General features: G+C 42.4%; 1 protein-coding gene across 1 annotated transcript in view; it reads right to left on the bottom strand.

Annotated features, from left to right (window-relative positions):
* The window catches only part of ush2a (Usher syndrome 2A (autosomal recessive, mild)), a gene marked incomplete at both ends in the record, with an annotated part of 324,178 nt that overhangs the window by 206,868 nt on the left and 94,810 nt on the right, over positions 1–22,500 (bottom strand). The window contains 3 exons of the mRNA XM_080433174.1: positions 4,723–4,853; positions 16,387–16,510; positions 16,840–16,946. Of these exons, the coding sequence (XP_080289300.1) occupies positions 4,723–4,853; positions 16,387–16,510; positions 16,840–16,946 (362 nt within the window). The remainder of the gene's footprint in view (positions 1–4,722; positions 4,854–16,386; positions 16,511–16,839; positions 16,947–22,500) is intronic.

Here is a 22,500-nt window from a genome sequence, read left to right as displayed (position 1 = left end):
GCAGATGCAAGAGAGGACAAGAGTGCTGGCAGACACCTCACAACACAAGTTGGCCTCACCATCCATAAAGGGAAAACAAGAGTCCTCAAGGTCAACACAACAAACAGAGATCCAGTGCTGGAGGGAACAGCACTTGAGGAAGTAAAAGCCTTCACATACTTAGGCAGTGTCATAGACAGTCAGGGCGGTATGGATGCAGACGTCAGAGCCAGAATCGGCAAAGCAAGAGCCGCATTCATCCAACTCAAGAACATTTGGAGCTCTAAAGAAATCAGCCAGCGGACAAAGCTCAGACTCTTCAGCTCAAACGTCAAGCCAGTACTACTGTACGGATCAGAGACGAGGAGGACAACAAAGACCACAACTATGAAGGTACAATTCAGCTGCCTGAGGAGGATCCTGAGCATTCGCTGGCCAGACACCATCAGCAATAATGATCTCTGGCAGAGAGCGGGTCTACCACCAGTGGAAGAGGAGATTAAGAGAAGAAGGTGGGGATGGATTGGCCACGAACTCCGGAAGCCCAATACCAGCATGAGACAAGCCCTTAGATGGAACCCGCAAGGCACAAGAAAGAGGGGAAGGCCAAAAAACACCTGGCGCAGGGACCTTGAGACTGACATCAAGCAGTGTGGACTGACATGGAAACAGCTGGAAAAGAAGGCCCAGGATAGAGGACTCTGGCGGACTGTAGTCAACGGCCTATGCTTCATGAAAAGGAGCAATAGGCATAAGTAAGTAAGTATAGTAAGAGTAAAAATATGAAATATCCAAACAAACATATTTGCTTTACCTTTATTTAACAGTTAGTTTTATAGCCTTTTTTGGTCATGATCTCTCCATTTCTGCCCACTTCTTGGGCATGTGCCAGAGTCTCTGTACACGGCACAAAAACCTAGCCTGGTAAACCATCCCGTTTTTTTGCAGAAACCAAAAAGTGGAAGCGGAAGTGGATGTGGAGCCCATGTGATTGACAGACGCTGATTGGCTCTTCCGCTTTTTGGTTTCTGCAAAAAGCCCATTCAGCCCTTGGGGCCAGACCGGTTTGCAGAAGACACATGATAATGTGAATTCACGCAACTGGGATGGTTTACCAGGCTAACAAAAACCTGCATAATATATTGTTTAGGGGAGTTACCTATGCTAATAACAAACTTTCAGACATGCCCTTCAAAGTGGGATTAATAATTAAGCACACCTGGGTAAGTGCAGATTTGTTTGATAATTATGTTGCTTCTGGAGTTGACTTCCCTTAAAATTAAGAGAAAATATTAGAGACATGAAGAGAATGTTGCTGAATGAGGCCCATTGTGTGAAGAGACGCACTCTCTCTCTCTCTCTCTCTCTCTCTCTCTCTCTCTCACACACACGCACGCACGCACGCACGCACATACGCAAACACACTCTAATGACAGTTCCTCTGGCTATATGAGACAGAAATAAATGTAATCTGCAAAATACAGACACATGCTAATCTGAATGTGAGATGAGTGAAAGTACACACCCACACCGTAACAACTCGAAGTTCATTTTCACATCAATAGTTTACAGGTGTAAAAGAGTAGGTGAACTTATTGTGTGTGTGTGTGTGTGTGTGTGTGTGTGTGTGTGTGTGTGTGTGTGTGTGTGTGTGTGTGTGTGTGTGTGTGTGTGTGTGTGTGTGTGTGCGTGTGCGTGCGTGCGTGTGTGTTGGTATGTTGGTTTTAGAAAGTGTACTTAACATTCAGTGACAGATAATTATCTCCAGAGTGTGTACAGCGAGTGGTAAAATGCACATCACAGTCTCACAGCCTGTGTGTGACAGCAGCAGCTAATGCTAACTAACCACCTCTCACTGAGAATGCCAGAGTTTCACCAAACACTTCTTAATTGCATCATTAGAGTTTGTGTGTGTGTGTCTGTCTGTGTGTCAGAGAGAGAGAGAGAGAGACAGAGAGAGAAAGAGAGAGAGAGACAAAGTGTCACTCAGTGACAGCTAACTAATGTAACATGTGTGCGTGCACATCTGTGTGTGCGAGCGCACGCCTCTCATTCATGTAAATGTGTGTGTTTGTGCTAGAATGTGTATTTGTGCGTGTGTCAGTTCACACGTGCGTGTGTTTCTAAGCGTACCAGTTTCCTGTGTCACGCTAAATTAGCCCCCCTGCGCTGGTAATCCCATTAGGCTAGCTCAACAGGCTAATGGGGGAACTAATGGCCCCAGCTATATGTATCTAGGGGAACACTAATAAGCCGTGACACCACTCCCACTGTTAATTACCACAAACTAGACTAAACGAACAAATCAACTGGGTTAGAGACGAGACACAGATGTGGCAACGCACACAATACACTAAACACGCATCCATACACTAACCAACTTCAATTCAACCAGGAATGTACATTTGTTGTGCACGTATTAAGCACATATTAAACACACACAAATACTTGAGTTGACAAAGACCTAAAAGTAGAGGATCACGACACCGAATCGGAGAGACACCGCGAGGAGTGGTTGTGTGTGTGTGTGTGTGTGTGTGTGTGTGTGTGTGTGTGTGTGTGTGTGTGTGTGTGTACTGCTTATGTATAATCATCCTCCATCATTGCTTTCATCATTGAAGTCGTTGACTCTTTACCCCCCTACATGTGTCTGTGTGGATGGATAAGGAAGATGTGTGTGTGTGTGTGTGTGTGTGTGTGTGTGTGTGTGTGTGTGTGTGTGTGTGTGTGTGTGTGTGTGTGTGTGTGTGTGTGTGTGTGTGTGTGCGCGCGCATGTGAAGCTTAATTAGCTTGTGATTGGTATTCACGCGTGGTGACTGCAGGGAATGAGTTAATTGCAGGCCAATTCAAACGTTGACACACTTTCAAAGTTCCCTCTCTCTCTCTAACTGAGAGAAACCAATGAGGGCTGCAAATCACATTTATTAGATGAGAGACATGGAGAGAAGAAGTGAACGGGAGATAGAGAGACAAGACAGACTGGAAAAGGGGAAGAGGGAGACAGATAACTGAGTAAGGGGAGCTAGGATGAAACAAACAACAGAAAAAATGAAATTAGATCTGAGTGGACTAGAGGTTCTAATAGAGAGTTCTGGGTCCTGGGTTCATGCTACAGTTCTACAGAACTGTTTGGGCAGTCAGTTTCATGACCACATGTAGAAAAACTACATTTTATACATGCATGATAAACCATATAACATACGTTTATTGTCCTCCAGTAAACTGAGAAAAAAAAAGTATTTACTGATCCCCAAGGCAAAATTATTTTTCTGCATTTGACCCAGCAGTGTGCTGCTCATGTGAGCGCACAGGGGAGCAGATAAGTGTTAAGTGTCTTTCTCAGGGAAACTTTGACTTGAAGCCTGCAGGAGCCAAGGATCGAACCGGTGACCTGATCTGATCCCCAGATTTCCACTCTACCTAAAACTGCCCTAAAGATACACCTTCAGGAGGCTGCAATTTGAAAATGGCCCCTGTCTAAGTCTTAACCTACCCCCCCCCTACCCCCCCCCCTCTTTAATTTTCCTCTTTTGTATATATATTTTTTCTCTCTTCATACCAGTAACCTGAAAGCTGATTGTATGACATTCACATTCTGTATAGTAGGGTGTATATCTGTCTGTCTCATATATATCATCATGATTTGTGTGCATGGGGTTCTCATCTTAAACAAGCTGCGTGCTTAACTTAGTCTTCCAGTTTAGTAGACCTTGTATTGTGAATTTTGTACTTCCATGTACTGTGATTCTCATGTCTTACTAAATAAAAGTACATCAATCAATCAATCAATCAATCAATCAATCAATCAATCAATCAATCAATCAATCAATCAAAACCGCTGCCATCCACTGTCACCCCAAAATGCATCCAAATCTGATTGACACACTGGATAGTCTCATGTCCGACCACTAACTATGACATGAAGTATGCTTCAGCCATTTCATCTTGCACAGCCAGCCAGGCCAGATTTATAGTCTTAACGTTTATAAGGAATGGGAGCAGACATTCCAGTAGAAGCATTGTTGTGGGTGGGTGCTTGATTGAAAAACACTATGGCCCTCATTTATCAGAAATTATAATTGACATTTTTTTCATATGAAATAAGAGGATCAGATCTACAATGAGTTATCATTTAATTAGATTTAACAGTGGTGAGTCAAACCAGTTTTTGACCGAAATCAGATTAGGTCTCCTGTAAAGTGTGTGTCTCCACTACCCATTCTCATGCTGGGTCAAACTGTTGTCTTTAAGTAAGTAAATGTAAAGAGCAAATCTTTGTCTAATCTCTGTAAGATTAAAAAAATCACACCCAGTGTGAAGTGGGCGGTGTCTTGCTAGCTAATCACAATACTGAATGGAGTCAACCAATCACTTAAAATAATAATGTGTTTTTTTTAATACCCTTTCCACCCACAATGTGTGATTCACTTAAAAAAAACCATAAATGTGTTTTTTTTAAGTGCATAGTCCTATTTATAGGGCTATGCACATGTGTCATGTTTCACTAGCCAATCACAGTCCTGAATAGACTGTGATTGGCCAATCACGGTGCAGGGTTAGGGGGGTACACTGGTGGCCAATCACAGCGCAGGATTGGGGGGTGCAAATATCCAAACCTCACATATAGGGGCGGTTTCACCGCCCAAAAAAACAGGTTATGAACAAACATAAAAGCAAAATGACTGTGGTCTATGACTGCATATATCGATTCCACTTCAAATGGTACAGATATTGTTTCTAACCTGTGGATCAAACAGGAAGTAAGGGCGTCCATTTTGGATCTGTAGGGCCACAAACTCTTCCTGGTTTCCCGGAGAGAAGGCAACAAGCAACAGGCCGTCTGGAGACCGAGTTCTGAAGCTCAGCTGCACCCCTGAGGGAGAGAGAGACAGACAGTGTGTGTGTGTGTGTGTGTGTGTGTGTGTGTGTGTGTGTGTGTGTGTGTGTGTGTGTGTGTGTGTGTGTGTGTGTGTGTGTGTGTTTGAGAGAGAGAAATAGAGAGTATATATTAATTCACAGCAGACAACTCACATCACGTTACTTTTCATTAGCATGTGGACACAAGACGAACATTGCGCAAACATTGCTTTAACTGACAATGTGCAATGCCAGTTCTTCATTCTAGTTAGGGTTAGCTTTCTACCTTCATACAAATTAATTGTAGCTTGAAGAGACAGAGATTAAACCTATATACTGATAAAACACACTTTTGACAGAAGAGGATGGGCATCTTACTCTGTTCTCCCTCCAGACTCCCTCCAGGCTCCCTCCACCCACACCCAAATCCACACCCACACGCACACGCACACGCACACGCACACACACACACACACACACACACACACACACATACATACACACACGATGGTATGTATATCTAAATCCTCTCCTCAGAGCTGCCATGTACAGCCTAGAGTCTCAAACTACCCCAGGACTTTGATGTCTATGTGCACAATGAGTGTGTGTGTGTGTGTGTGTGTGTGTGTGTGTGTGTGTGTGTGTGTGTGTGTGTGTGTGTGTGTGTGTGTGTGTGTGTGTGTGTGTGCGTGCGTGCGTGCGTGCGTGCGTGCGTGCGTGCGTGCGTGCGTGCGTGCGTGCGTGCGTGCGTGCGTGCGTGCGTGCGTGCGTGCGTGTGTGTGTGTGAATTCATCTAACATCTCCATCAGGGTGGGTATTCCCAGCAGTACAACAGTTCTAAGTTCACTTTATTTCTATTAGAAGCGAACAGTCTAGAATGATTCCAGGTCTAAAGTGCATCAGGGAAACACAGGTCTACTATCTCAACACTTCCACCTGTTAAAGTCACAATGTCCAATTTTACAATATAGCTAAGATCCTTCAACTATTTTCTAGCACATAATTCAGAATGAATATTTTTAGCATTCTGCATATTAACAAAATAATCATTCCTTCTCTCTACACCCAGACTGGAAAAATTATTAAACAAGTTAAAGATTTTCTTTCTTAAAACAATATACACTGTATACTGTATACACTATGTGGTTTAAGTTTCACAATTATTTCTGTTAAACCACCACACGTTTACAGGAGATCATTAACATTTCCTTGTAGTCACAAGGAAGCTGTGGGGGTAAATGGTTTGTATGACAGACGATGCTGTTCGCGTTTATGGCGCCCACTATGGACAGAAAAATGTAAGCTTTTGGAGGTGTCTTCTATAGATGCCTCTCAACATGCGATTCCAATCTGGGTATGATTGGATGTTTTATTCATCATATAAGATGTTAAGTGAAGTAGCTTTTGGCTCTGCATTTTTTTAGACGCCCCTCAATGTGTGATTCAATTTGGGGTAGACTGAACGCTGCATGGAAGCCAATCATAGCGAATCGGAATGAAAAATGAAAACTCTGACTGATACATAATGATCACATGACGTCAGAGAGAAATTGTACCAATTTGAGTGAGGACAAAAGTGTTTTTGGCGGAAAATCTTGTCTTGGTGGAAATGGCTGTGGCCTATATGTAGAGTTGCGTCATTATCCGAGGAATCCAGAGACTTATATTATTGTATGACCTACGGTTCAAGAGTTATAGGCCAAAAAGTGAAGCGGCCTGTTATAGCGCCAATAGTGGTAAACAGTGGCAGGGCAGGCTGAAGGTTTCCTTAAGGTTTTTATTCCATAAAGTCATGTATGTTTTCTACATGTTTTCCATCGCCTCATAAAGCTTTGTGCTCATCTGACCTAATGGGAGAACCTTTGTTTTTAAATGTTATCAATCAAAGCTGGGAAAACTAGAGGGTCATCCTTTGAGACCAATACTGCTTCCTCACACACACACACACACACACACACACACACACACACACACACACACACACACACACACACACACACACACACACACACACACACACACACACACACACACACACACACACACAGACAGAGTGCGCAGGGATTCATCTTGCGTGCTGCTCTGCCGTGTTTCAGTGGATCAGGGATTGAATCTTAATCCACCAGCAGATCCACATGGAAACATGGAGCGTGTGTGTGTGTGTGTGTGTGTGTGTGTGTGTGTGTGTGTGTGTGTGTGTGTGTGTGTGTGTGTGTGTGTGTGTGTGTGTCTTCATCTCTATCTGTCTCTGTGGGGAACAGAAGTGTGGGAAGATCTGAGGATCTGAAAGGAGATGGCTCAGGGTTCAACACAAGCTTTTTTACTTTGTATGGTTTGCGTTACTGAGCTAACTAATAATTTAACATGAATGTTATATTATGCATCTGAGATCATATTCTGTATTATTTATATGATTTTAAACTATGTGGGCTTTATTTAATACTGCACAAAAGGACACCCAGCAAGAGCTGGACAGTGTCAGCTCTCAGGTCATACAATAGGTCAGACTTGAGAAACCGTGGACAAGCAATGGTACTGTAGCTATAAAAACAATTGCTCATGAAGTAGGTGCTTGAATGAATGTGGATACATTTGCTGTATCTTTCTTTGTAGAAATGGGAGCATGTTAAATGGTAGTTAAATGGTTGTACGATAAAAAAAAAGATTCTCTTTAGGATTTTACCATGTTTGTAAATAAGCACACAAATCTCAATCTACAAATTAGATTATATCAGTAGTCAAGTAATCAGTATTAATCGGGAATTTAGCAGACGTTATCCAGAGCATTTTACGACAACAGCGTAAAGCCTGATTTATACTGTAGTTGTGTGCTGAAAATAGCCGATCTACAAGCTCACAAACTGTTGCGATATGACATGTTAGTGAGCTTGTAGATGTACAATTTTCAGTCTGCGACACTGGCGCGCAACTGAGTATAAATCATAATCATAGTCATAAGTGGTCATGTAAACAGAGTGACTAGGAAACAAGTTCTTTAAAACAAGATCATATGTTTCGGCTCAGCTGTCGTCTCTCTTGGAAGAGCTTAATACCTATATGCTCGCTTTCGCTTTGAGATCACAATAACATAAACCCACTGACCAACGCATTGCAGCATAACACAAACAAAACACACACACACACACACACACACACACACACACCCGCCCCCCCCCCCCCCCCCCACACACACACACACACACACACACACACACACATAAATAGATGCTTAGACTGCGCATTTACATAATGTATATCATATTTTGATGCAGGAATCATGTACACAGCACCTTCTAGCGCCTCAAATTGTGCTATGATTAATGTACAGTACATACTTCTATTTCTTATCTTACTATTTGTTATTCTTAATTATTCCTTTTATTGTTGTTATTGCTGCTATAACCTTGAGGAACCGAAACCAAATAATTGTACACTTGTTTATGAGATGCAACAAAAACTAATCTTGAATCTTGACTCAAAATGACATGCTTAGCAGCTGTCCACAAGTAAATATACAGTACTTAGAATATAATTTCTCAAGCAAAAGGAGGAGCTGACATTGTGCTTGGCGTTGGAGCAGATAAAGACGTTCTTTACGTCAGACTGACAATCTGTACGTCCAGCAGTCATGTGTCATTTACATTCATGACCTTGTCACCACAGAGACGAGAGAAGCCATGACAGATATGTGACATCACATTATCTCCTTTTAACCTCTCTGTCTTTCACTCTCTCACCACCGTTGCATCCATCCACTCTCGCTCCCTCGGTCACCTCTGCTTTTAACCTTCCTCTTCCCTTTCCTGACCTTTCAATCCTCCTCTTCCTTTTCTCTTACCTTTTTCTGGTTCTGAATTTCTATGTCTCCTTCGCAGGGCTCGATTTGTGATATCCCCCCATTTTCATCACCGGTGGGGATGTGTTTGATCCCTGCTTTTGGTTAGACTGAATTAAATACATGCATTTTCATGTAGACTGTCTGATATGTTTGAAATGTATGTGTGATATCACATTTTAACAATAATTAAAAAAAAGTATGCTAACCACATTAACCATGTTTCAAAACTTTTCAATTTTTTTTTTTTTAAATAGCAGCTCTGCAGGACCTAGATTGCCTATTTTCGCTATTTGGCGTATAACGAAGTACAGTATATGTAACAAACAGAACTGTGGTCTTTCTAGCTCCACTCTTATGTTATCTTCTTCTCTATTCTCTCACCCTGATGCTCCTATTTCCTCTTATTTCCTGCCGGGGTGGCCATAGCTTAGTAAGTAGAGAGGCCGTCTGGTAATCAGAAGGTCACCGTTCTCCTCCTAGCCCACCCATGTCTATGTGTTGAAGTGTCCCTGAACAAGACTCTTAACCCCTAACAGCCCCCCCCCTCATCATGCTCACCATGACCATCTGACCAGCCATCAGCTGGGTGAAACTGAAATGGAATTTCCCGGCGGGATTAACAAAGGTTTTCACCCCCTCTTTCCTGTCTTCCCCTGGTGTCAATCAGGTGGTCTGTAGGGAGGCATGCTGTACATCGCGTGCTGTCATGACCACTGTGACCAATTTTCACAGTGGCCAACAGAAGCATTTATGACACACGGACGGACGGATGCACGCATGCACGCGCACGCGCGCGCGCACACACACACACACACACACACACACACACACACACACACACACACACACACACACACACACACACACACACACACACAGAATGGACCCAAGAGACAATCACATTCTCTCATAGGACCTGACCTTGCAGAAACAAATAAACATCCATATTGTTAAAACATCGTCAGCAAAAAAACCTGATGCTCATTTCATACGACACACAACACTGACGTACAGCAACTCACAACCATGACATACAACACTAGATTATACTGTGCAGCTGAATGATTTGAGGAGATGGATATTGTCTATTTTAGTTATTTAAAACGGAGTGAATTTGAAGTTAGCTTCTCAAATCAGACTAACAATACACACTAGAATGGTAGTTCAATTTCCCTCATGCCTTATTTATGAGTTATTAAAAATGAAAATTAATTTATTTGTATAGCGCTTCTCCAACCATAGTTACAAAGTGCTTTACAGAACAAGGTAAAAGAGAAAGAGAAAGTTTCCTATTCTGAGCTTGGTGTGTGTGTGTGTGTGTGTGTGTGTGTGTGTGTGTGTGTGTGTGTGTGTGTGTGTGTGTGTGTGTGTGTGTGTGTGTGTGTGTGTGTGTGTGTGTGTGTGTCACTGTGTTTTAGTGTACAGTGTACTCAACATTACATTACTCTGCTCTCCCCTGAGGACTTCTGTCAACTTCATAGCGATCAAAGCCGACACTCTCTGTCCCATTCTCTGTCCCACACATGCACATCATCATGTGTGCACTCACAAACAAAATGTATATGCACATACAAGTGTCAAACAAGCACATGGGTATGTATAAATAGAAATACACACACTAAAACTGAGTTTAAAGCTTAAAGGAGCAGTCCACATATTTCCAACCTTATCTTCATATCATTGGTCCTCACTACTCATTATAAGATGGCACCATTTATGTATACTTGCCCTGCATCTCAGAGGTGGGCTGTGGACACTTCAGAACCTTACTGAACGAGTACACAAGAGTAAAATTATTTGGTTTCGGTTCCTCAACGTTATAGCAGACTTTTTTTATATTGCACACATTGAGGTGCTGGCTAGAAGGTGCTGTGTGCACTTACAGTACTAGCATTTGTAGTCAAGCTAACTATTATATAGTTTGCCTACAAACACTAAGTAAGTTATTGCGAACGCGGAAGGAGGCGCGGCGAAGCCGCGCCTCCGACCAAGTGGAGCTTACTATGTAACCCTGCTCAGGTTGTGGGTCTGTCTGTCTGTGTGTCTGTCTGTGTGCATGCACTACCTATGTAGAGGGCGCCAGAGTGCAGGAATTTAGACAATGCTCTGATTTAAATGCAACACCACACACACACACACACACACACACACACACACACACACACACACACACACACACACACACACACACACACACACACACACACACACACACACACACACACACACACACACACACACACACACACAACACACACACACACACACACACACACACACACACACACACACACACACACGTTCTCTCCCCATCACAGTGAAATAACACGGATTACAAGTCCGTAAATACACAATATTTTCGAGCTGCGTTCGCTTCCAGCGTTCGCGCGTCTTACTTGTTTAGATAGTAGGCTATGTTGTTTAGACAGATGATAGGTTTCATGTTTACCATGGTATCCTAGTTACTTTGAAGGACAAAATCTTTTGCATTTGCTGTTCTCTACTTACATAGAGTAATATTGTATTACTTGTTTTGAATTATCTATACTAGACCATATCCTTCGGGAGATAAGAGCACCCAAAGTGCGTCATGGTTCGCTTGTTTCACGGATGCTCCGCTTGTTTCACGGATTTGGCAAGACCGGCGCTTGTTGCACGCATATGATTTGGCAACCCGGGAGCCAGCAAACACAAAAACGCTAATAAACAGCTGACATTCGGGGAAAGTGAAAAGCGGCCTTCGCTGTTCCGTGCACATGGTAATGGTCAATGGCTGTGTGCAAATGCAGATCAATTGCTCCAGCCACTGAGGAGAACCGGGCAGAAGAGATTTTGGGGACAAACAAACAGACGGGGACAGACAGACAGAGCTTTGAGGATGATGATTGTACTTGAAAATAATGATTTAGGTCTTGCAGAAAATATTTCTCAAAACCCCCAATGTTGAATGAAAGAACATGAACGTCGTACAATACGATTTGCTTTTCTTTGTTAGCAGTGGAATGCAACTTTACTGCTAACATGGCAGAAATATATTCATGAGAATGAGCTACATGTGTTAGCTATGAGTAAATTAGCATTTTACGAGCTATGAATTGTTAATCATTGGTTTCATCTGCAATATAATTAAATGTGTCATGTATGATTAAGAATGTTACTTTCAGAGCAGTATTTGGTGTTTTATTAGAGAATGCTTCAAAGCTTCAGGGAGAATTCTTCTGTTGTGTAAAATGTGTCGTTAAAAGTCTTGGGGCACCATGTGGACAGGGGAACCCACCATACACAGTGCAATCCTTAGTGTTAATATAATATATCATATATATTTGTTTGACATCATCAGGCGTACAGTACCTTTCCGCTATTTAGAATACATACAGTTTTTGCCACATAATGTACTGCATTATGTTCTTATCTCCTCACATCAGAACAATGGGATTACGTTCGTAAGTGGTGAAGTGTTCCTTTAAAAAGTTTAGCCTATAGGTTCAGCTGTAGATGTAAGGTTTGTTTTCTGTTGTTTATATTACTCTTCATTTTTGTAGTTTTCTTTTCCTCAGCTGGTCATTCAGTCTGCACAGGAAATTGGTTGCATAAGATTTGACTGCTGAAATAAAATAAAAACATCAGCACTTCAGAAATGTTTCCAAAACCTATTTTCATATGCCTGAGCTGCTTGGCCAATCTTGACAGACACGTCTACAGGCAGTGTGTTACCATTAAGTGTACTACTTTGTACAAACTGAGGCAAATTTTCATTAAGTAAAATTATTTTAACTGTTGAGATGTATATTTAATCACCTCCACTAGTAATGTTTAATCATGTACCTCGTGAATTCTATGGAGTCTTAATTCATATAATAAAGTGTTACTTCTATCTCAGTAAATAGCAATGACTGTAGCAGGAATAAATGTATAGTACAGTGTATTGTTTTAAATGGGGCCTTATTTATGAGCTAATATTGTTTCATATGTTATTGTATGGTTGCTCAGTAAACAGCAGAGGTTGTGTGTAATCATCTCTACAACATAACCTGAATAACTCCAGTCATGTTAGCTCTCTGCTGGCATTAATCAGAGCCTGGTGTATTAATGAGCGTGCGGCAGCCAGCTAATTACAGCCATAGATTCTGCAGCAGCCCATTAAATATACAAATGACAGAATTAACCCATTAAGACCGGGATCGCATCTGTGTCATTTTTGATTTCTTTGGATATTCAAAAATAGCAGATATACAAGCTCATAGCACGGAACCGAGTGCCGCTGTACAGGCTTTGTATTTTGTGTGCAAATCTTTTAATATATATATATTTAAAGCAAACATTTGTAACTCAAATCTTTGCTTCTGGGGGTCCCTGTAACAAAATATTTTGCTTCTGGGGGTCCGCGGCCAAATGCATCATTTTGGGGGTCCTTGACATGAAAAAGTTTGAGAACCACTGATGTAGCAACAAAAAACTGTTAGGGTTTAGAAGACATTTTGTGGAATCGGCCTCAGGTCTTAATGGGTTAAAGAGCCCAGCCTCTCCTGATTAATCTTTAAATGGAGAAAAACTAATGATGTCTGCGCAAACTTTCCCTTCACACCACACTTCTCCCCCTCTCTCCTCTCCACGCAGACGCCTGGCAATCAATCAAATTAATTAAGGAAAAATCATTTGTATCATTTAACATTTCCCTTTTTTCCTGTTCAGCCTGCTGTAGTGCTGCCCTGACAACGTACACTACAGCATGCTGTAAGACTGAACTGTAGTTCTATTGTAGTGTAGTAAAATAGTACTGTGCAGTTAAATCCTTAGTGTTCATTTAAATCGAGTATACAAATGGATTTTAACTGTGCAGTACTCTATAACTGTGTGTACAGCACCAGCCTCTAATGTTTCTTTTAATTTTCCCAGCTCTTTCTTCAGTCTGCATCTGCGACGTTCCATATCTCTTCATTTAGTTTGGGCTTCAATCAAATACATCTGGATTAGCAGGAATGTGAGCAGCCCATCAGCCTCACTCCAGTGAACCAATGAGGTGAGAGGGCTCCCATCATCTGCGTATTTATGAAATGGACTGTTCATATTAAAACATCGAATTTTACGAAGGGGTAAGAAGATATACTTTGATCCGAGCTAAGATGCACAGAGAGGACTCCTTAATTCAAAGCTCAACAATGAGTGCCAGCCTCATACACTATTACAGATGGGTGAATGGAGTCGTATGTAATTATGGAAACAAGCACTCAGAGGATATTTATAATTTATCATTGACTGCATAAGGATATAGCCTCTTTTGATCTAAATGAAGATTCACTGAAGGAAATACTGACCTCAAATGTTCTAGATTAATTTAGCAGAGGGAAACATTATTATAGATGAATTCTATTTATGAAATTAAGCACTCACACAATTCATATTATAATAATTGTGGATGGAAAAACAAGCTATTTTAATATAAACTAAGATTTAGCAGAGGGACTAAATGGTCTAATGTTGTGTATTTATGGAAGCAGGCACTCAGGTTGTTCACATGGTAACATTAATTTTGCATGATAAAAAACCCTGGCTTGATCGGAGCTGAGACTTAACATAGAGAATATTGACCCCACTCAAAGACAAGTGCCCTTAATTCACATGTTGAGGAAAGGAGAAAGCCTCCGGAAAGAACATAAAATGAACCAATTATGGAAAACACCTCATTATTAATATTCCCACAACGCTGCATTATGTTTGACGGAGAAAAATGATGATCCTCTGTTTCCAGCCGAACCTGGATATCCTGAAACATCGACTCTGCTGCCAAAGGGAAGCCTTGTATCTCCCAAAAGTCAACTTTATATTAGTTAATATTAAAGACTTTACTTTTCACAAAGAAATTAAACATACGTTTTGAATACGTCTCAGGGAGCGGTGGATCTTGAAACCTGCCAAAGACCACGCAAAGCTTTAAAGCGGAGTTAGAATGAATTCACTGCAGTTACGAGGTTTTACACTAAACATCAGCCATTGACGAGTCTGTTCTCTGTGATCAATCAGCTCTCGGGGGACATTACACTGCATTACATTTATAATCCGATTTAGCTTTGATTTGTTCGCTGTTGCGTGAGCTTCGATGGGAATAATTGTCTGTGGATGATGCTATTAGTATTGACGTCGGCGAAAGGGCGATGGTTTGAGGACTGCCGACACATTGATGGTCCTGAATAGATCCGGTCTCAAAGCGATCGTCTGATCCATTACCCTTTATGAAGGAGGAGAGGAAACACACTCCTCAGGATGAAAAATCCTTATCTCTATATCGGGATAAAAACACAGAGTTTTGCTTTTAATTGAGTGACCCATTATCCTTAATGGAATCATCTTATTTTACATTTTGACACAAATACCGTTTTCTGGGCAGATATGTGTACTTTTTAATTAACATTGCTTTTATTTATTTGCCCTTAGTTTTTGTCTCACAATTCAACTTTTTATTCGCAGTATTTGTCCTGTCCTCGCCTTGTCTTGGTGTAATATTTTTATATCCTACTTAACACTTAGGATTACAGTCATTGTATTGACCAAATTTGATTGCACTGTTTATCTGTTTATTTTGAAAATATCAATACAAAGATTGTGGGAAGCAAATCCTGGTTGTCCGGTACAACCAGTGAAACCAGTTTGTCATTGTTTGCTTCTGAAAATCTCCATTCAGAGAAACTTTTTATTTACTATATGTACTAATGATACCATTGATAACGTTACGCACATGAAACCCTTTTTTTTTTTTTTTTCACAAATCGATTATTTTATTTATTTATGAATGTATTTTCATTTAGAGTAGCCAATTATTGTTATCACTTTTTCTCCCAATTTAGTCACTATACATTTAATTCCTCTCACTGCTTTTGTACCCTACTGGCTCATCAGCCATTCAGGAGCCCCCACCGGGAGGCTCCTTCCTATTCCTCCCGTTCAACAGTCCCCACTGGCAGGCAGGCCGCTCCAGCCCATAGGCGTATGTCAGGGTGACAAAGATCACCCTCCCTGCTTGGCTTCCCTCCCTCAACCACGGCCAATTGTGTTTGTATAGACGCTCGTGCACCACGGTGGACTCAAACCCCTAGACTCTGTGGTGGTGGGCAGGTACTTTACCCCTGCGCCACCAGAGTGCACTTGATTGTTTTATTAAATCAAATAGATTAGTTAGATTAACTGTTGCAGCCCAATGAGGAGTTCAGTCATTCATTCCAGTCATCAGACTGGATGATGCTTCCAGATGAAGCTGAACAGGTTTTAGCTGTGCAGATCAACTCTCTAATGATGCCAGTAAAACACAAACACAGATAATTGTCCTTTAGAATATCTGGGGAAGTCGTTGGAAGACTAAATAAAAACACCAACTACATGCTCCATGTACACTTATACAGTACATTGTTACATACAGAACAAACAAGCCACACTTCAAACAACAACACGCACGCACACACGCACGCACGCACGCACGCACGCACGCACGCACGCACGCACGCACGCACGCACGCACGCACGCACGCACGCACGCACGCACGCACGCACGCACGCACGCACGCACGCACGCACGCACGCACGCACGCACGCACGCACGCAGACAGACAGACAGACAGACAGACAGACAGACAGACAGACAGACAGACAGACAGACAGACAGACAGACAGACAGACAGACAGACAGTGCGTGTGCATAGATAGAGTGTGCGCTGCTCACCTGTGAAGTCTGTGTTGACAGGTAGTGTGTCGTTGGGGAAACGGTAGTAAGCACTGCCAGGGAACCTGGTTCCCCTGACAACAGGGTCACGAGGGTCAGAGAAAGAGAGGTCTGTTCGCTCCACCTGATCAAATCAATAGCTATGATCAATATTGGCCGTCAATGTGTATCTTAATGTAGCTGGCTTCCACTGAAAGCGGCCTGTCGCTTTGTGGCTGCCAGTGTGAACGCAGCATCATTGTCACATCAACACATTTCAATTTTCCAACACAAGGCAAAACATCAACTCTTCCACGTCTTATGAAGACGTGGAAGAGCTAAGCAGTCTGACAGAACAGTCAACATATACTTATTTGTTCATATTTCATAAAGTCATTATTACATTCAATTAATATGTCAAGACATATACATAGAAATAAAGATGAACAGACACAGCCAGACACACACACTCACCTGGTAGAGGGGCGGTGGACCATTGAGTTGGGTTGGAGGGTCCCAGTATATTTGCATGGTGGTGTCATTGAACGGATGTAGAATGGGTGGAGACAGGCCTCTTGGAGCTGAGACAGAGAAAGAGAGTGACATAGATGGGGGGGGAGAGAGAGAGAGATTTGTGGAGAATTAGGAGAGAAGGAGACCTCTGAATGTTGTGCCGTTGTGCGCCCGGCCCGACATGTGCATTGCCGCCACGCTCTACTTTTTGGCATAGCAGGTGGTATTCGAATCCGCTATGTGCTTTCCCAAACGTGGGTGGGCAAGATAGCAATTTTAGGGATAATGCAACAACACGCCCACGGCTACACCTCCAGGCGCAAATAACGGAGTCGGCATAATGTATAGCGGGTAGTGCGTCCGTAAGATACCGTTTAGGGACAGTGCCAGCTGCCTTATGCGTAATTCACGGGTAGCGGCCTAGCGGGTAGTGCTAAGGGGTAAGGCGCCGGCCGAGATAGGGCCCATAGTCTATATAGCTGTAAACAGATGGACAGACGAACACACACACACCGACAAACGGACGGACGGGGGCGAAAACATAGTCTCGGACACGCCTTCGGCCTGACGGAGACAATTACACAAATGCACTTGAGGCTGCAAACCCTGCTCCCCCCAACTTGCTATACATTTCTCAGTTGTGACCTTGAACATTGAGACCCAAAACGTAATCATTTCTTCTGGACAGCCTCACGATCATTCCCACCAAATTTCATGAAAATCCACCCATCCGTTCTCGATTTGGACATTGACTTTATAGGCTAAACTAATAAAATGTGTCATATTTGTTAACATTTTAACCAACAATATTTGTTAAACTTAGTGGAAATTACAGAATACAAATATTATAAACTCACAAGTCAGTCTCCAATATCCCAGCTTTCATAGCTAATAGTGGGTGGAAACAATTATAGAAATGTATTAGGGTGGTGTCAGGATTGGTTTATAAAGCGGGGGTGTAGATTTGTTAGCGGCTGTTCTCGCCGCTGTTCTAGCAACTACCATACATATCAGTAGGCAGATATAGACGATCGTCTGGCATCACAAAACTACGAATACTATGACACGCCTACAAATGTTAAATCTTGTTTTCAAAGATCTTGTTAGTGTCATAAATGTGATACCAGTTTCAGTTTTAATATAAACATACTGTAAGTCCCTTTATAAAAAAGCATTAAATTATCTCTCCTGCAGTCTCACCGTCACTCTCACTGACACCTTACATTACATTTACTTTCACTTTAAATGTTTAATTGTCTCCACCAGGCCGAAAGGCATGGCGAGAGAGTATGTTTTGCACCCTGTCCGTCCGTCCGTGTGTGTGTGTGTGTGTGTGTGTGTGTCCGTGTGTCCGTCCTGTCTGTGTGTTAGCAGCTAATCTCCGGCACCGTTGGCCCGGTCGCTGCAAAACTGTGCACACACACTCCCTGGATGCCAATTCAGAACCTCTGCCCCACATTTTTCACATGGGCCTGTTATAGCGCCACCTGGAGGCCGATGTGTGCAAAACACATATTTTCCCATTACTCCTACAGCTTTTAATTAAACATCATGCAAATCGGTACACAGTATCTCTATAGTCATGTGATCAACCCGGATCTGTTCAATTCCCCATATTCCATCCTCATTGGCTAAGGTTGGCTTCCAAAGTTTGCAGGATTGGTTAGTTTTGAACAAACTGCCTCAAATCATGAACGCAGCTTGCCATTTCCATAAAATTGCACACGCACATTCCCACTAGGCCGAGGAAGAAATGCCACTTAAAACTTTTCAAATCAGCCTCATGGTGGCGCTATAACAGGCCAATTTGCATTTTTAACTATAACTGCACCGATCTGCGTGAAACTTTGCACGCATACTCCCTAGAGGCCAAGGAAAAACATTTGCACTGCTTTTTACAGCGCCACCAGGAGGCCGACTTATGTCAATAACATTTTTGGATATTAATCCTTCAGATTTTATCCAAACATCACGCAAATCGGTACACAGTATCTCTATAGTCATGTGATCAAGACGCATCGGTCCGATATTTCATATTCCATCCTGATTGGCTAAGGTTGGCTTCCAAAATTTGCAGGACTGGTCAGTTTTGAACAAAATGTCTCAAATCATGAACGCAGCTTGCGATTTCCGTGAAAATTTGCACGCACATTCCCACTAGGCCGCGGAAGAAATGGCACCCTTTTCACATTGCCCTGTTATAGTGCCACCAGCAGGTCTACTTTAGCAAAACACATTTTTGCAACAAAATGCCTCAAATCATGAATGCACGCACATTCCCACTAGGCCGAGGAAGAAATGCCACCCTTTTCACATTGGCCTATTATAGCGCCACCAGGAGGCCACAATAACCTACCTGACCTGGCGGAGACCTGTGCTCCGAGGAGCACTTTTTCTAGTTAATTATGTCTTCATAAAGACACAGTGTCATGGAATTGGTTGTATTTTAATGTACATGATATCATGGGGAGAAGTACAATAACACTCAGGTCGGTGGTACGGCAGTTCTGCCTATGATGATCATGTATATAAAGTAAAACCATCACCACCTAGAATATTGTCTCGACTCCTATTGCCTCATACTGTAAATTACTGATTGGTCCAGAATTCCACGACACACGGCAACAGATCATTTTAAATGCCAGAAATTCAACTAATGCGAAAAAACATCGGGCCCTATTTTTCGTGACCAACGGTATACAATATAACTGATTTTAGGGTTAGGGCCGGTGTTATCATATCTTCCCCTAGCAACTGTTGCGCTCTAGATTGTCTATACCATAGCGCTGTGCACCGACTTTGCGCACGGAAGCGTGTTGATATTAAAATGAGGCGTGGTCTGGGTGCAAAGATATCTTCCACACAGACTTTATTATTCATTCTACAAGCTCACAAGCTGTGAGCTCTACAGGCTGTGAGCTTGTAGGTCGCTATTTTTACTATTACCGGTATGTAAAAAAAAAAAAAATACTGTATAGGGTTTAAGTGATTAAAAAGACTTAGGAGAAATACAAGGAGAAATGGAGAAATGGCCTGGTGACCTGCATATGTGAAAGGATAGCAAGAAACATGGAGAGATGAAGAGATTGATGGAGTGGTATACGGCTGTGAAGGATGTCTATGCATTAAGATATATTCCAACCGTGTGTGTGTGTGTGTGTGTGTGTGTGTGTGTGTGTGTGTGTGTGTGTGTGTGTGTGTGTGTGTGTGTGTGTGTGTGTGTGTGTGTGTGTGTGTGTGTGTGTGTGTAAATGGTCTGTAGTAGAAGTAAATCTCCCTCTCTCTCTCTCTCTCTCTCTCTCTCTCTCTCTCTCTCTCTCTCTCACACACACACACACACACACACACCATATATAGTGTGAGCCTAATAGAGCTCTTAAATGGGAAGTGGACAGCTTGTGTTGAACAGCTCATCTCAGCGCATCAAACCATAAATTACAGCCAATCGATGGCACACCAGTCTATTGAAATGGAGCTATCCTGTCATTGAAACACACTGGACAACTAAGCAGTCTGACAAGAGATAGAACACTGCAAATCATACAGTAATGTTTGAATTAATATGTTAAGACACACATAAACATAGTACAGTATGCAAACAAAGTAGTAACATTGACAGCTTTCAGAATTCACACTTGTAATCATGCTAAACACCAGGCAGAGTGGTCGATTCATGGAGGTGTGTGTGTGTGTGTGTGTGTGTGTGTGTGTGTGTGTGTGTGTGTGTGTGTGTGTGTGTGTGTGTGTGTGTGTGTGTGTGTGTGTGTGTGTGTGTGTGTGTGCGTGAGCGTGAGCGAGAAAGAGAGAGAGACAGAATGGAGATGGAGTATTTAGAGAGCGTCTCTCTTCACTGTGAGGTGGGATGTTAATCTGCTGTCATGTAATCTGTGTGTTTACATGTTGCTTGTGTCTCCATGTTAATCGGCTGTCATGTATTTACTACTATGTGGTACTGAAGTGGACATAACAACACACACACACACACACACACACACACACACACACACACACACACACACACACACACACACACACACACACACACACACACACACACACACACACACACACACACACACACAAGGTCAAGAGTCCAACAGAAAGGTTAATATTGGCCATCGCCATGGTAATGAAGCAGCTAAATGGTAGAACAGCTCCCAGGGAACAATTATGAGAAGGGGGGGGGGCAGAGAGAAAGAGAGTAAGAGAGAAATAGAGAGAGACAGAGAGAGAGACAGAGAGAGAGAGAGAGAGAGAGAGAGAGAGAGAGAGAGAGAGAGAGAGAGAGAGAGAGAGAGTTTAGTGTTTTTACAGCAACCTAAGTCTTAACAGGCTCTTAACACACACACACACACACACACACACACACACACACACACACACACACACACACACACACACACACACACACACACACACACACACACACACACACACACACACAGAGTTTATTGACATGGAGATCTCTAGCCGTGCATATTTCTCTCCTGAAGAAGGCCTGAGGCCAATTATGCATAAATCAATAAAGTCCCTGTTCTGTTGAGTGGTGTTACAGTGTGTGTGTGTGTGTGTGTGTGTGTGTGTGTGTGTGTGTGTGTGTGTGTGTGTGTGTGTGTGTGTGTGTGTGTGTGTGTGTGTGTGTGTGTGTGTGTGTGTGTGTGTGTGTGTGTGTGTGTCTTGTAGAACAAGCCTTTATGGATGTAAGATACATAAAACATCACCATCCCCTCCTGATTAGCCACTCACTTTATGCTCTGATCAATACACACACAATGACAGACGCACACACACACACACACACACACACACACACACACACACACACACACACACACACACACACACACACACACACACACACACACACACACACACACACACACACACACACACACACACGCATAATGACACATGCACACACAGCTGTGTCTGTGTGTTGATGTTTAAAGTGTCAGTGTAACATAGTAGGCCTGCAGTCTTTAAACAGATGTTTGTTCTCTGAAAGCAGATGGTTCTACGTCTAATGGTCCAGCCATGTGTTTCTGTGTGTGTGTGTGTGTGCGTGTGCGTGTGCGTGTATGTGTGCGGGTGCGTGTGCGCGCGTGTGTGTGTGTGCAGGCATGCACGTTTGTGTGCGTGTGTCGAGCAGGTTAAAAAAAGTAATCTTCACATTTTAATTAAATTATATTTCTCTTCAAGGTGCTCTAAGTTCAAACTGGTGTACAGTACATGTAAATAAATATTTATGGGATCACTGGGATTTGCTGACCAGAAAACATTGTTTTATATTGTTTAAAGGAAAACATTGCAGATTTTCAATCTAAATCCTGTTGTCTTGCCCTGATATGACAATATCAATCATATAGTGTGGCAGAAAATATCTTGTCTTGTGTGTATTTCTTCTCAACATGTTGACGTTGCATCATTTCATGTCATCAAGAGTGCGGAATGTACGGCCAATGATGTGAAACAAAAGTGTTTTGTGATGTCAACATTTCATGAACAAAGACACTTAACACATAGGTACATTTTTACCAGACTATATTATTGATCTCCTCACATTTAGATTGAAAATCGGTGAAGTTTTCCTTTAGCTTGTGAACTGGTCCACAGACTGAAGGT

The sequence above is a fragment of the Gymnoscopelus braueri genome (assembly GCF_963280865.1).
Source record: "Gymnoscopelus braueri genome assembly, chromosome: 1".
Classification (NCBI taxonomy): domain Eukaryota; kingdom Metazoa; phylum Chordata; class Actinopteri; order Myctophiformes; family Myctophidae; genus Gymnoscopelus; species Gymnoscopelus braueri.
This window is presented reverse-complemented; position numbering and strand designations above follow the sequence as displayed.